This window comes from Anomaloglossus baeobatrachus, chromosome 5 (assembly GCF_048569485.1).
Source record: "Anomaloglossus baeobatrachus isolate aAnoBae1 chromosome 5, aAnoBae1.hap1, whole genome shotgun sequence".
Taxonomy (NCBI): Eukaryota; Metazoa; Chordata; class Amphibia; order Anura; family Aromobatidae; genus Anomaloglossus; species Anomaloglossus baeobatrachus.
The window spans coordinates 239997922-240010069 of NC_134357.1; the positions used below are offsets into that span (position 1 = coordinate 239997922).

Consider the following 12148-nt stretch of genomic DNA (forward strand, 5'->3'; position numbering starts at 1 on the left):
GCCCCGTCCGTACTCCTGGAACCACTAACACCAAAAAACTGAGCTGTAACAAAAAAAAACAAAAAACAGTAAACATGCACGTTCCAAGCATGTAAATGGCAGCCTTTAGACAAGAAAAAAACCAAAGAGAAAAATTGTATGAAAAATACCCTGAATAATAATGAATAAAATGCAAGTGCTCCACATTGGAGGTTTGATAGACACAAGTCAGGTATATATAATGGTTTTAACTTTAGTTGGTTAGGGACCGTCACAGATGGGTACACCGTGACGAGGTGGGACAACTTCTTACCTTTTTGCAAAAATGTATACACTAAGTACCCTGATATTAAGCACTTCCATTTTATTCATTATTATTCAGGGTATTTTTCATACAATTTTTCTCTTTGGTTTTTTTCTTGTCTAAAGGCTGCCATTTACATGCTTGGAACGTGCATGTTTACTGTTTTTTGTTTTTTTTTGTTACAGCTCAGTTTTTTGGTGTTTTTTGTCTGCTATCTTGCTTTACTGCAAGTTGGGGGTGCAGCCCTCCTTATACTGAGGCTAAACAACTAATTGCTTCCCACTTTGTTGTGTATTTAATCTGGGACCCAGCTGACCACTTGTTACCATCCACATTGGAGGTTTGATAGACACAAGTCAGGTATATACAGTGCCTACAAGTAGTATTCAACCCCCTGCAGATTTAGCAGGTTTGATAAGATGCAAATAAGTTAGAGCCTGCAAACTTCAAACAAGAGCAGGATTTATTAACAGATGCATAAATCTTACAAACCAACAAGTTATGTTGCTCAGTTAAATTTTAATAAATTTTCAACATAAAAGTGTGGGTCAATTATTATTCAACCCCTAGGTTTAATATTTTGTGGAATAACGCTTGTTTGCAATTACAGCTAATAATCGTCTTTTATAAGACCTGATCAGGCCGGCACAGGTCTCTGGAGTTATCTTGGCCCACTCCTCCATGCAGATCTACTCCAAGTTATCTAGGTTCTTTGGGTGTCTCATGTGGACTTTAATCTTGAGCTCCTTCCACAAGTTTTCAATTGGGTTAAGGTCAGGAGACTGACTAGGCCACTGCAACACCTTGATTTTTTCCCTCTTGAACCAGGCCTTGGTTTTCTTGGCTGTGTGCTTTGGGTCGTTGTCTTGTTGGAAGATGAAATGACGACCCATCTTATGATCCTTGATGGAGGAGCAGAGGTTCTTGGCCAAAATCTCCAGGTAGGCTGTGCTATCCATCTTCCCATGGATGCGGACCAGATGGCCAGGCCCCTTGGCTGAGAAACAGCCCCACAGCATGATGCTGCCACCACCATGCTTGACTGTAGGAATGGTATTCTTGGGGTCGTATGCAGTGCCATCCAGTCTCCAAACGTCACGTGTGTGGTTGGCACCAAAGATCTCGATCTTGGTCTCATCAGACCAGAGAACCTTGAACCAGTCTGTCTCAGAGTCCTCCAAGTGATCATGAGCAAACTGTAGACGAGCCTTGACATGACGCTTTGAAAGTAAAGGTACCTTACGGGCTCGTCTGGAACGGAGACCATTGCGGTGGAGTACGTTACTTATGGTATTGACTGAAACCAATGTCCCCACTGCCATGAGATCTTCCCGGAGCTCCTTCCTTGTTGTCCTTGGGTTAGCCTTGACTCTTCGGACAAGCCTGGCCTCGGCACGGGTGGAAACTTTCAAAGGCTGTCCAGGCCGTGGAAGGCTAACAGTAGTTCCATAAGCCTTCCACTTCCGGATGATGCTCCCAACAGTGGAGACAGGTAGGCCCAACTCCTTGGAAAAGGTTTTGTACCCCTTACCAGCCTTGTGACCCTCCACGATCTTGTCTCTGATGGCCTTGGAATGCTCCTTTGTCTTTCCCATGTTGAGTAAGTATGAGTGCTGTTCACAAGTTTGGGGAGGGTCTTAATTAGTCAGAAAAGGCTGGAAAAAGAGATAATTAATCCAAACATGTGAAGCTCATTGTTCTTTGTGCCTGAAATACTTCTTAATACTTTAGGGGAACGAAACAGAATTCTGGTGGTTTGAGGGGTTGAATAATAAATGACCCTCTGAATAAACTTTTCACAATTTAAAAAAAAAAAAAAAAAAATAACATTCTTTTTTGCTGCAGTGCATTTCACACTTCCAGGCTGATCTACAGTCCAAATGTCACAATGCCAAGTTAATTCCGAATGTGTAAACCTGCTAAATCTGCAGGGGGTTGAATACTACTTGTAGGCAGTGTATAATGGTTTTAACTTTAGTTGGTTAGGGACCGTCCCAGATGGGTACACCGTGACGAGGTGAGACGGTTTCTTACCTTTTTGCAAAAATGTATATACTAAGTACCCTGTTATTAAGCACTTGCATTTTATTCATTATTATTCAGGGTATTTTTCATACAATTTTTCTCTTTTTTTTCCTGGAACCACTAAGCAGAACACTCACTTCCTACCTGTCTGCCTAACCAATCCTGTACTTCTCCCTCAGTCTCTCCATCTCCTAGATTACCAACTGTATCAGGCTCTAGCCTGCCAGCTCCTGTCTCTGCTGCACTAACAATCTATCTACCACTTACACCCCCTCCTACACTCTTGGCCCCTACGTTACACTAAATCTTAACCTAAACATTCAGTGTTATTAATACCAGTTACTCCTATATATGCTTACATGACTCCCCAAACTGTGCCTCCCATCTGACACAGCTCGTTGGACCAACACATATACATATTATCTCATACATTACTCTAAAGCACACACTAGCAATAAACTTGATATTCAATAAAACACTAACCTATTGGCCACTAGATGGCACCGACTGCTGTGCTGCTCCGGCTCAGCTATATCGTCAGCAGCCGCACTAATAAACATTCTACACCACAACACTGTACAATAAGGGAAACACTGCTTAGTAGGAGTGGGAGCGAAATGATCACCTCCTACACTGCCGTCGTATTTTATCATGGAGGCCTGCTGCATCCTCAGTCCATGAATGTTGTGATCTGGTGTTGGTAAATATAGTTGCTTTTTTCTGTGATATATTTTGGATTTGATGTGCTATCCAGTGAGTTCTACCTTTTACGTCAGTTGACTCACTTTACAGCAGGCCTCACCTCTCCAGTTAGCAGGTATATGATCTCCAGGGCAAGATTTAATATACTGTTCTCCATGTTGCATCTGTCCTTATCCAATGTTGACTGGTCAGGCAGCCAAAAGTCTTGGAAAGAATACATCAACTACCAAGAAGTGCAGGAACCTGGAATGGGATAGAGATGAGATTCTTATTGGCACATACAAACTAGTCTCAATCATCTGTGGTCTGTTTTTACATAGGCAGTACACTGACCCATAGACCCCGATCCATTAAGACTGACATTTTGGACATTTTGACTGACGATTTGCAAGGGTGCTCTGGAGTAGAATGCACTAAACGCATTTACAGGTGTTTGCCTCTCTGCTTCTGTGCGGCACAGTATTGATGGAGTTCCCAGAAGTGCTGAGCCTTTGTTGGCTGCTTTGCCTTCACTCTATGGTCCTACTCATCTAAAACTATCTCAATTGCTGCGTTCAGTCTGAATCTACAATGTGCACATTCCAATAGGAACAAGTAAAACCAATACATGAGCAGGTGTGTGATATATTTTAGCTCTATGCTCATATTTTCACCATTCAAGTCAATTTTTCAATGCTTTATTTTTTCACTGTATTTTTTTATATTTTAATTGTATTTTGTCCCTATCTGTCTGCAATAAAATGTGTGATTTTTATGTAACAAGAAAACCCCTGGAGATGCCTGTTGCAGGTGAAACATATTAGAGCAAGGGGGATTATTTTAGTAGAAGTTTTAATTTAAAAGTTTATTTGTTTAAAAATATAGCATGGATGTTTTGCAGATAACCTAGCAACCATTCTCAGTAATGTCAGCTGATACTATACTAGCACATTAACCTGTGATGTAAATTTTCATCATAGGTCGCTGAAAACTGTATCAAGGTGGCTCAGCAACTGAGACTGTTACATAATCATCATCTGCCTACAAGTATCTGCCTACAAGCCTGCTCCAGTCACTGCAGTTTGACCATATATTAATCACTGATGGAGGTATTCAGATACAATGCAATTGAGGGGATCCAATGGGTTACCATGGCAGCTGGGAGTCTGCTAAAGGCCTCACTAACTGCCATTCTTGTCCTCCTTTGATGATCAGCTACAGGCTGAGCTTCATAGGAGAACCGCATTTTCACTATATACTGCAATACTGTGCTATTGTAGAATATAGTATTATCAATCAAATGATCACAGGTTCAAGTCTCCCAAAATACAAAAAAAAACCCTAAAAAATGTTTTAAAAGAAGGGAATTTTGTTTACTTACCGTAAATTCCTTTTCTTCTAGCTCCAATTGGGAGACCCAGACAGTGGGTGTATAGCTACTGCCCTCTGGAGGCCGCACAAAGAACTACACTTAAAAGTGTAAGGCCCCTCCCCTTCTGGCTATACACCCTTTCGTAGGAGTACAGATTCCTCAGTTTTAGTACCAAAGCAAGAAGGAGGAAAGCCAATAACAGTTTCAAAAACAAATTCAATCCGATAACACGATCGGAGAACTTAAGAAACAACATGAACAACATGTGCACCCGAAAAAACGAAACCCTAAGAACAAATAGGGCGGGTGCTGGGTCTCCCAATTGGAGCTAGAAGAAAAGGAATTTACGGTAAGTAAACAAAATTCCCTTCTTCTTTTTCGCTCCTAATTGGGAGACCCAGACAGTGGGACGTCCAAAAGCAGTCCCTGGGTGGGTAAAAAGATACCACATGAACGGGCTGTCAGACAGCCTCTTCCTACAGGTGGGCCACCGCCGCCTGAAGGACCTGTCTACCTAGGCTGGCATCTGCCGAAGCGTAGGTATGCACTTGATAGTGTTTGGTAAACGTGTGCAGACTCGACCAGGTAGCCGCCTGGCACACTTGCTGAGCCGTAGCCTGATGCCGCAATGCCCAGGACGCACCCACGGCTCTGGTAGAATGGGCCTTCAGTCCAGATGGAATCGGAAGCCCAGCAGAACGGTATGTGTGAAGAATTGGTTCCTTGATCCACCGCGCCAGGGTGGATTTGGAAGCTTGCGATCCCTTATGCTGACCAGCGACTAGGACAAAGAGCGCATCAGAACGGCGTAGGGACGCCGTGCGAGAAATGTAAATCCTGAGTGCTCTCACCAGGTCCAACAGATGTAAACCCTTTTCAAATTGGTGAACTGGATGCGGACACAAAGATGGCAAAGTGATATCCTGATTGAGATGAAAGGAAGAAACCACCTTGGGAGAAAACTCTGGAATTGGACGCAGTACTACCTTGTCTTGGTGAAACACCAGGAAGGGAGATTTGCAAGATAACGCCGCTAGCTCGGACACTCTTCGAAGAGACGTGACCGCCACAAGAAAAACTACCTTTTGTGAAAGCCGAGAAAGGGGAACCTCTTTCAAAGGCTCGAAAGGCGGCTTCTGGAGAGCAATGAGAACCTTGTTCTGATAGATCTTAGCTGAGGATGGTTTTCTAGCCTGTCTCATTGTGGCAACAACCTCATGAGATAAACCTGAGGCCGCTAGGATCCAGGACTCAATGGCCACACAGTCAGGTTCAGGGCCGCAGAATTCAGATGGAAAAACGGCCCTTGAGACAGCAAATCTGGACGGTCTGGTAGTGTCCACGGTTGGCCTACCGTGAGATGCCACAGATCCGGGTACCACGACCTTCTTGGCCAATCTGGAGTGACGAGTATGGCTCGATGGCAGTCGGACCTGATTTTCCGGAGAACTCTGGGTAACAATGCTAGAGGTGGGAACACATAGGGGAGTCGGAATTGCGACCAATCCTGAACCAAGGCGTCTGCCGCCAGTGCTCGGTGATCGTGAGACCGTGCCATGAAAACTGGGACCTTGTTGTTGTGCCGTGACGCCATCAGATCGACGTCCGGCGTCCCCCAGCGGCAACAGATCTGCTGAAACACGTCCGGGTGAAGGGACCATTCTCCTGTGTCCATGCCCTGGCGACTGAGAACCATGTCCCTGATGTACTCCGCTCCATCCAGCATCTTCTCCAGGGGCTGTAGATGGAGCACGGTCTCAGTGCCTGGAGACCAGTAAATCCCACTTCACCCAGAGCCCTGTAAAAAGGGATGGGGAAGGAATCAGCATGTGGGCTCCTGCCGCCGTACCCGCAATGGGTACCTCAACCTTACAAACACCTCCGACATACAGTGGGGTGAGAAGGGAGCATGCTGGGAGCCCTGTATGGGCCCTCTTTTCTTCCATCCGACATAGTCAGCAGCTGCTGCTGACTAAAAACAATGGAGCTATGCGTGCGTGTCTGACCTCCTTGCGCACAAAGCTAAAACTGAGGAATCTGTACTCCTACGGGAGGGTGTATAGCCAGAAGGGGAGGGGCCTTACACTTTTAAGTGTAGTTCTTTGTGCGGCCTCCAGAGGGCAGTAGCTATACACCCACTGTCTGGGTCTCCCAATTAGGAGCGAAAAAGAAAATATATAAAAAGTGTAAATCAATCCCCCTTTTCCAATTCAAAATAAATTAAAAAATAAACATTTGGTATTGTCATGTCTAACAAGTACCATGTATCAAAGTGTAAAATTATTTAAACCATTTGTTAAACACTGAAAACAAAACAATACACATCTATGAGAGCCAGAAGAAGGCTCTGAAGACTGACTGCAGGGGCACTGAAAACAGATGAAGACGCTGGAGGGTGAGTAGAAGACTATTGGCAGGGGATTTAGACTAAAAGTATCTTTTCAGCGGTGAAACAAAAAAAAAAAAATTCTGGAGTGATGTTTTAAATAAATGTATTATATAAATAATCCACCACCTATCTTATGGTACAATCCAAAATTCAAAACAACTATAGTTCCCCCCAGAAGAAGCCCTACATGAAATGCGGATCGATTCAGGTATAGCATTATATTTATGGGACATAGCAAAGAAATTTTCTTGTAGCTATCTTGTTTCCAGCCTTTTGTCCTTTAGGCCACACCTTGTGATTTTTTTCAAGCATACTACATTATTACTTCTTGCCATCATTTGGATGATTAATTGTTATATTGTGAACGCCTATATAACGTATTTTTCGGATTATAAGACGCACTTTTCCTCCTAAAAATTTGGGAGGAAAATGAGGGGTGTGTTTTAAAATCCAAATATAGCTTACCAGGGGGCTGTCTGTGCGGCGACCGGGTGCGTTCGGGCGGCCGGGTGCCTGTGGCTGCATGCGGGCAGCTGGGTGCCTGTCGGTGCCGGATGCCTCTCTGTACCTGCTGGCTGCCACGTGGCCTGCTGGCTGCCACTCTGTGCGTGCGTGTTTCGGCGGGTGGCTGTGCGGCAGGTGTCCCAGTGTGTCCGTGGTCCCAGTTTCAAATGATGGTGCTGAGAGTCAGCGCGTGCGCAGATGGAGCCATTGGATGAGAGCTCCATTTGCTCATGCGCCGCTCCAGGCACCATCATTTGAACAGGGACCGCGGACACACTAGGACACTCACTACACAGGCCTGCTCCACCACTCACCCGCCGCTGCTGCTGCCACGGACCCGCCATGCCTGCCACCATGGACGCAGCCATGCCTGCCACTACTGACCGCCGCTGCCACCACGGACCTGCCACGGCTGACACCACTGACTCATCGCGGCTGCCAGCACAACCTCTGCCTCCTGTGATCCCGCTTCACCACCACTGCTGCCCCCCTCCAGTAAGACAACACCGTAGTATAAGACAGACCCCATTTTTATTTTTTTTTTACCTTTTTTTATATCTAAATTTGGGGTGCGTCTTATAAAACGAAAAATACCGTTTATTTTCTAATTTAAGGGCAAAGTCCTTTTTGTGGGAAATCTGACTAATTTGTCTATTTTTATTTCATCATTTTAACTTGTTTCCATAAAGATAATTATAATATAACTGTATTACATTCCTGCTATTTATTTTTTAAATTCATTGGTATTTTTCTGATTATGTGGTCAATTATAGGATTTCTTATAGCCATCCCTTCGAAGATGCCAGCAGATTTTTATCAAGAATGTCATACGTTTGCCATTCATCCTTCCTTCAACAAAACATCCCCACACCATTATGTTCCCACCTTCACACTTCACTGTTGGTATGGTGTTTTTGTGGTGATATACTGTGCTTTTTGGCCTCCAAACATGGTGTGTATTATGGCATATAAAGAGATCAATTATGTTCTCATCTGACCAGACTATATTCTCTAATTATTTCACAGGCTTGTCTAAAAGTTGTTGCGCAAACTTTAAATGCGGTTGAACATGCTTTTTGTTCAGTAATTGAGTCTTGTGTGTGGTGATCATGCATACAGGCCATGGAGGTTGAGTGTATTACTGTTTTAATTGAAACAATTGTACCTGTTGATTGGTCTTTTTCTAGCTTTCCACAGGTGGTCCTTGGCTCTAGGCCAACTTTTCTGATAATTTTTTTCACTCCTCTGTCTGAAATCTTGTGGGGAGCACCTGGTCATGGCCACTTTATGGTGAAATTATGTTCTTTACACTTCTGAATTATGGCCACAACAGTGCTCACTGGAACCTTCAGTACTTTAGAAATTATTCTGTAACCAATGCCATCAGTAGATTTTGCATCAATAAGATTACGAAGATCTTAAGACGGCTCACTGGTTTTACCCATCATGAAATGTTTCTTGTGTAGTACCTTGGTAGTGAGACACCTTTTTATAGGCCATCAGTTGAACCAGCTGATATTTTTCAATAAGTAGCAATATTGCCTTCTAATAACTGGTAGAGTTCAGCTGGTGTCACAACTTTCCATGTCTTTTAGCACCTCTCTTTCTGCATGTGTTTAATACTTTTTCCCTGTGTCATTTCTCATTATTACACATTCCTAAATTTATGGACAACAATGGTTTTATTTGTTTGCTTGTGTGCATTGAGTGGTTGTTACCAACATCTGGTGAGAAATTCATGTCAAATAGATCCAGCTGGATGAAAACACTCTAAGAGGACTGCTCTGCTGTAGTAAATGGAGTCTTTAAATGAAGAATGCATTCACTACAGCAGTGCGGCCCACCTAGTGTGTTTTCATCCTGCTGTATCCAATATTGCCTGGAGGACTACCCCACCAGCCACAGGAAGCAGGTATTTTTTTCCATGCCTACATAGGAGTTGTACAAAAAAAGGGGGGGAGGACCCTGCTTCACCATATAGGTGCTCAGGAAAAAATACGTAGAATAATAAAAGGAGAGCTCCGGCACACTACCTCAATGTAGTCAGACACAAAAGGTTTCTTTTTATATTTAATTTTATTTTTGAAAAAAGGAATTCATGCATATGATGTCCAAAATTTAACGTTTCAACCATATTATGGTCTTCATCAAAAGGACCATCTGTGGTAATTAGGCAAGGTGAGCTGTTACTAGGAGATGCGCTGCGGCGAGTACCAAGGAAAGGTTACTCAAGAGTATAATTAACCATACAATCTTAGAGCTATGGATCATAAATTATATGTAAGACCGCTACATTGGTTCAGCTCAGTCATATTCTATACTCAGGTATAGCCACCGTTTTATATATACTTGCTCTGTTACTGGGTCTAGTTAAGAGATAGAGGGGGGGCAATATTTTGCTCCAGTATCGCAATACTCCCTCGCAATAGTATCGCAATAGGACCTGCTCCCTCTGTGTGGCGCCACACAGAGGGAGCAGGTCCTATTGCCATTCCATACAGGTTCAGACAGTCCGGTACCCTTTAGGTGATATCCATTAACTACTTAGGAACCTGAACAGAAACCCTTTACCTATGTGTATACACAGCAGCATGTATCCCTATATGAGACAGTGAATATCACTTAGAGGACAACTAAATACAACACTATAATATACAGGCACGAGCTTAACCTGGACACGGACACTACTCTGCTATACTTTATAGGATACTGGAGCAAAATATTGCCCCCCTCTATCTCTTAACTAGACCCAGTAACAGAGCAAGTATATATAAAACGGTGGCTATACCTGAGTATAGAATATGACTGATTGAACCAATGTAGCGGTCTTACATATAATTTATGATCCATAGCTCTCAGATTGTATGGTTAATTATACTCTTGAGTAACCTTTCCTTGGTACTCGCCGCAGCGCATCTCCTAGTAACAGCTCACCTTGCCTAATTACCACAGATGGTCCTTTTGATGAAGACTATAATATGGTTGAAACGTTAAATTTTGGACATCATATGCATGAATTCCTTTTTTCAAAAATAAAATTAAATATACAAAGAAACCTTTTGTGTCTGACTACATTGAGGTAGTGTGCCGGAGCTCTACATAGGAGTTGTATCTGTCACAACTCTCCAGGTGAGTGTTAACCAAACACCAACTACTCTACTTTCATAGGGTATCACCCTATTGTGCGCTCTTTTCCCCACATCTAGTTTTCTTCAAATTTATGTCAATAGCACTTTTAGAAATACAAATATTTAGAAAATTGGTGACGTGATCAATATGTATTTCACCTGCTGTATGTGTGTTATATATATATATATATATATACATACATACCATATATATGGATCTCCTTCACTCTCACTTTATATATATATTTCTTCTCTCGTGTGTGTGTGTATAGATATATATGTAATCTTTGTTCTCTCTCGTGTATTTTATATATATATGTATATATATATATATATATATATATATATATAGTATAAATAATCTTACCACTTTCTCGTGATATATATATGTATATATCCTCTCTCGTATATATATATATACTGTGTATATGTATATATATATATATATATATATATATATATATAATATATACATACACACACAGTATATAATCTTTCATCTGTCTCGCGTGTATATACGTATCTTTTATCATATATATATATATATATAATCATATATAAAGCTGAATGTATGTATGTGTGTATGTATGTATGTATGTCCGCTAAAGGAATCCGCACCGTCGCATTTACAATCACGAAATTTTGCACAGGCACCCTATGTGACTCAGGGAACATCATATACTATGTTTTGACAGGAAAATTTAACCCCACGCTTAACAGTTACTCTCCAAAAAAACAGCCTCCATTAAAGTCAATGGAGCTGCGAGCTACAGGAAATTAATAGGAACTGTGATTGGTTGCTATAGGCAACAAAGGGAATTGTTAGTATAAAAAGCTTATGTGTGAGGTAATATGATGTCGGTAGGGAGACGGACAGAGAGAGACAAAAAGAGACAGACAGACATAGGCACAAACAGAGTAAGAGGCAGTCAGGGAAAGAGACAGACAGACAGAGAAAGAGATAGAGAGAGACAGACAGTCAAAGATACAGTGGCAGACAGACACAGACAGTAAAGAGACAGACAGAGGCAGACAGGGAAAGTGACAGGCACAGACAGACAGGTAAAGAGACAGACAGAGAGATAGAGATAGGGAAAGAGACAGGGAAAGAGACAGAGACAGGGAAAGAGACAGAGACAGGGACAGGGAAAGAGACAGAGACAGACAGGGAAAGAGACAGAGACAAGGAAAGAGACAGTGAAAGAGACAGAGACAGACGGGGAACGAGACAGATGGGGAATGTGATTTGTGTTACTGCTATATGAGAAGTGAGAGAAAAAAAGCTTTATCTTTTTATTTTCTCTGTGATATAGAAGTAACAAATCAGAAGTCATAAAGATATATATGTTTGTGTGTATATAGAGTGGCCCACACTACATTCACGTTCCACTACCTTATACAAACACAATATACAAACACAATAGACAATAAATAGAACTCACTCATTCTCTGACAATGGACATCTAGACCGGCTGGATCTGCTATGTCTGACTCTGAAGGACCTTTGGCGATGTCACGGTCATGTGATCAGTCACATGCATGGTTTCATCGCAGTGGGTATAGGACCTTTGGTGATGTCACGGTCATGTGATCAGTCATGGCCGGTATTGAGGGATTCTGTATTCATGGCATTAATGAGCCCATAGTCAGTCACAGACACGCTATCAGTGCATGTTGTGTCATGGAGGGAGAGGATTACAGTCGCCTTTTTCACTAATCTATGCAGGAAAGGAGAATGAGCTCTTAGAACTATTCATCAGTCCCGA

At 42.5% G+C, this 12148-nt stretch overlaps 1 protein-coding gene across 2 annotated transcripts in view; it reads right to left on the reverse strand.

The window, feature by feature from the left end:
* Positions 1–11895, reverse strand: part of LOC142311127 (uncharacterized) — a 37993-nt gene extending 26098 nt beyond the window's left edge. For both annotated transcript variants that reach the window (XM_075349265.1, XM_075349264.1), the window contains exons 1-2: positions 11825–11895; positions 3111–3253 (exon numbers count right to left, since the gene is read on the reverse strand). In XM_075349265.1, coding sequence (XP_075205380.1) covers positions 3111–3230 — 120 coding nt within the window. In that variant the 5' untranslated portion in view covers positions 3231–3253; positions 11825–11895. The remainder of the gene's footprint in view (positions 1–3110; positions 3254–11824) is intronic.
* Between the last annotated feature and the right edge of the window lie 253 nt (positions 11896–12148).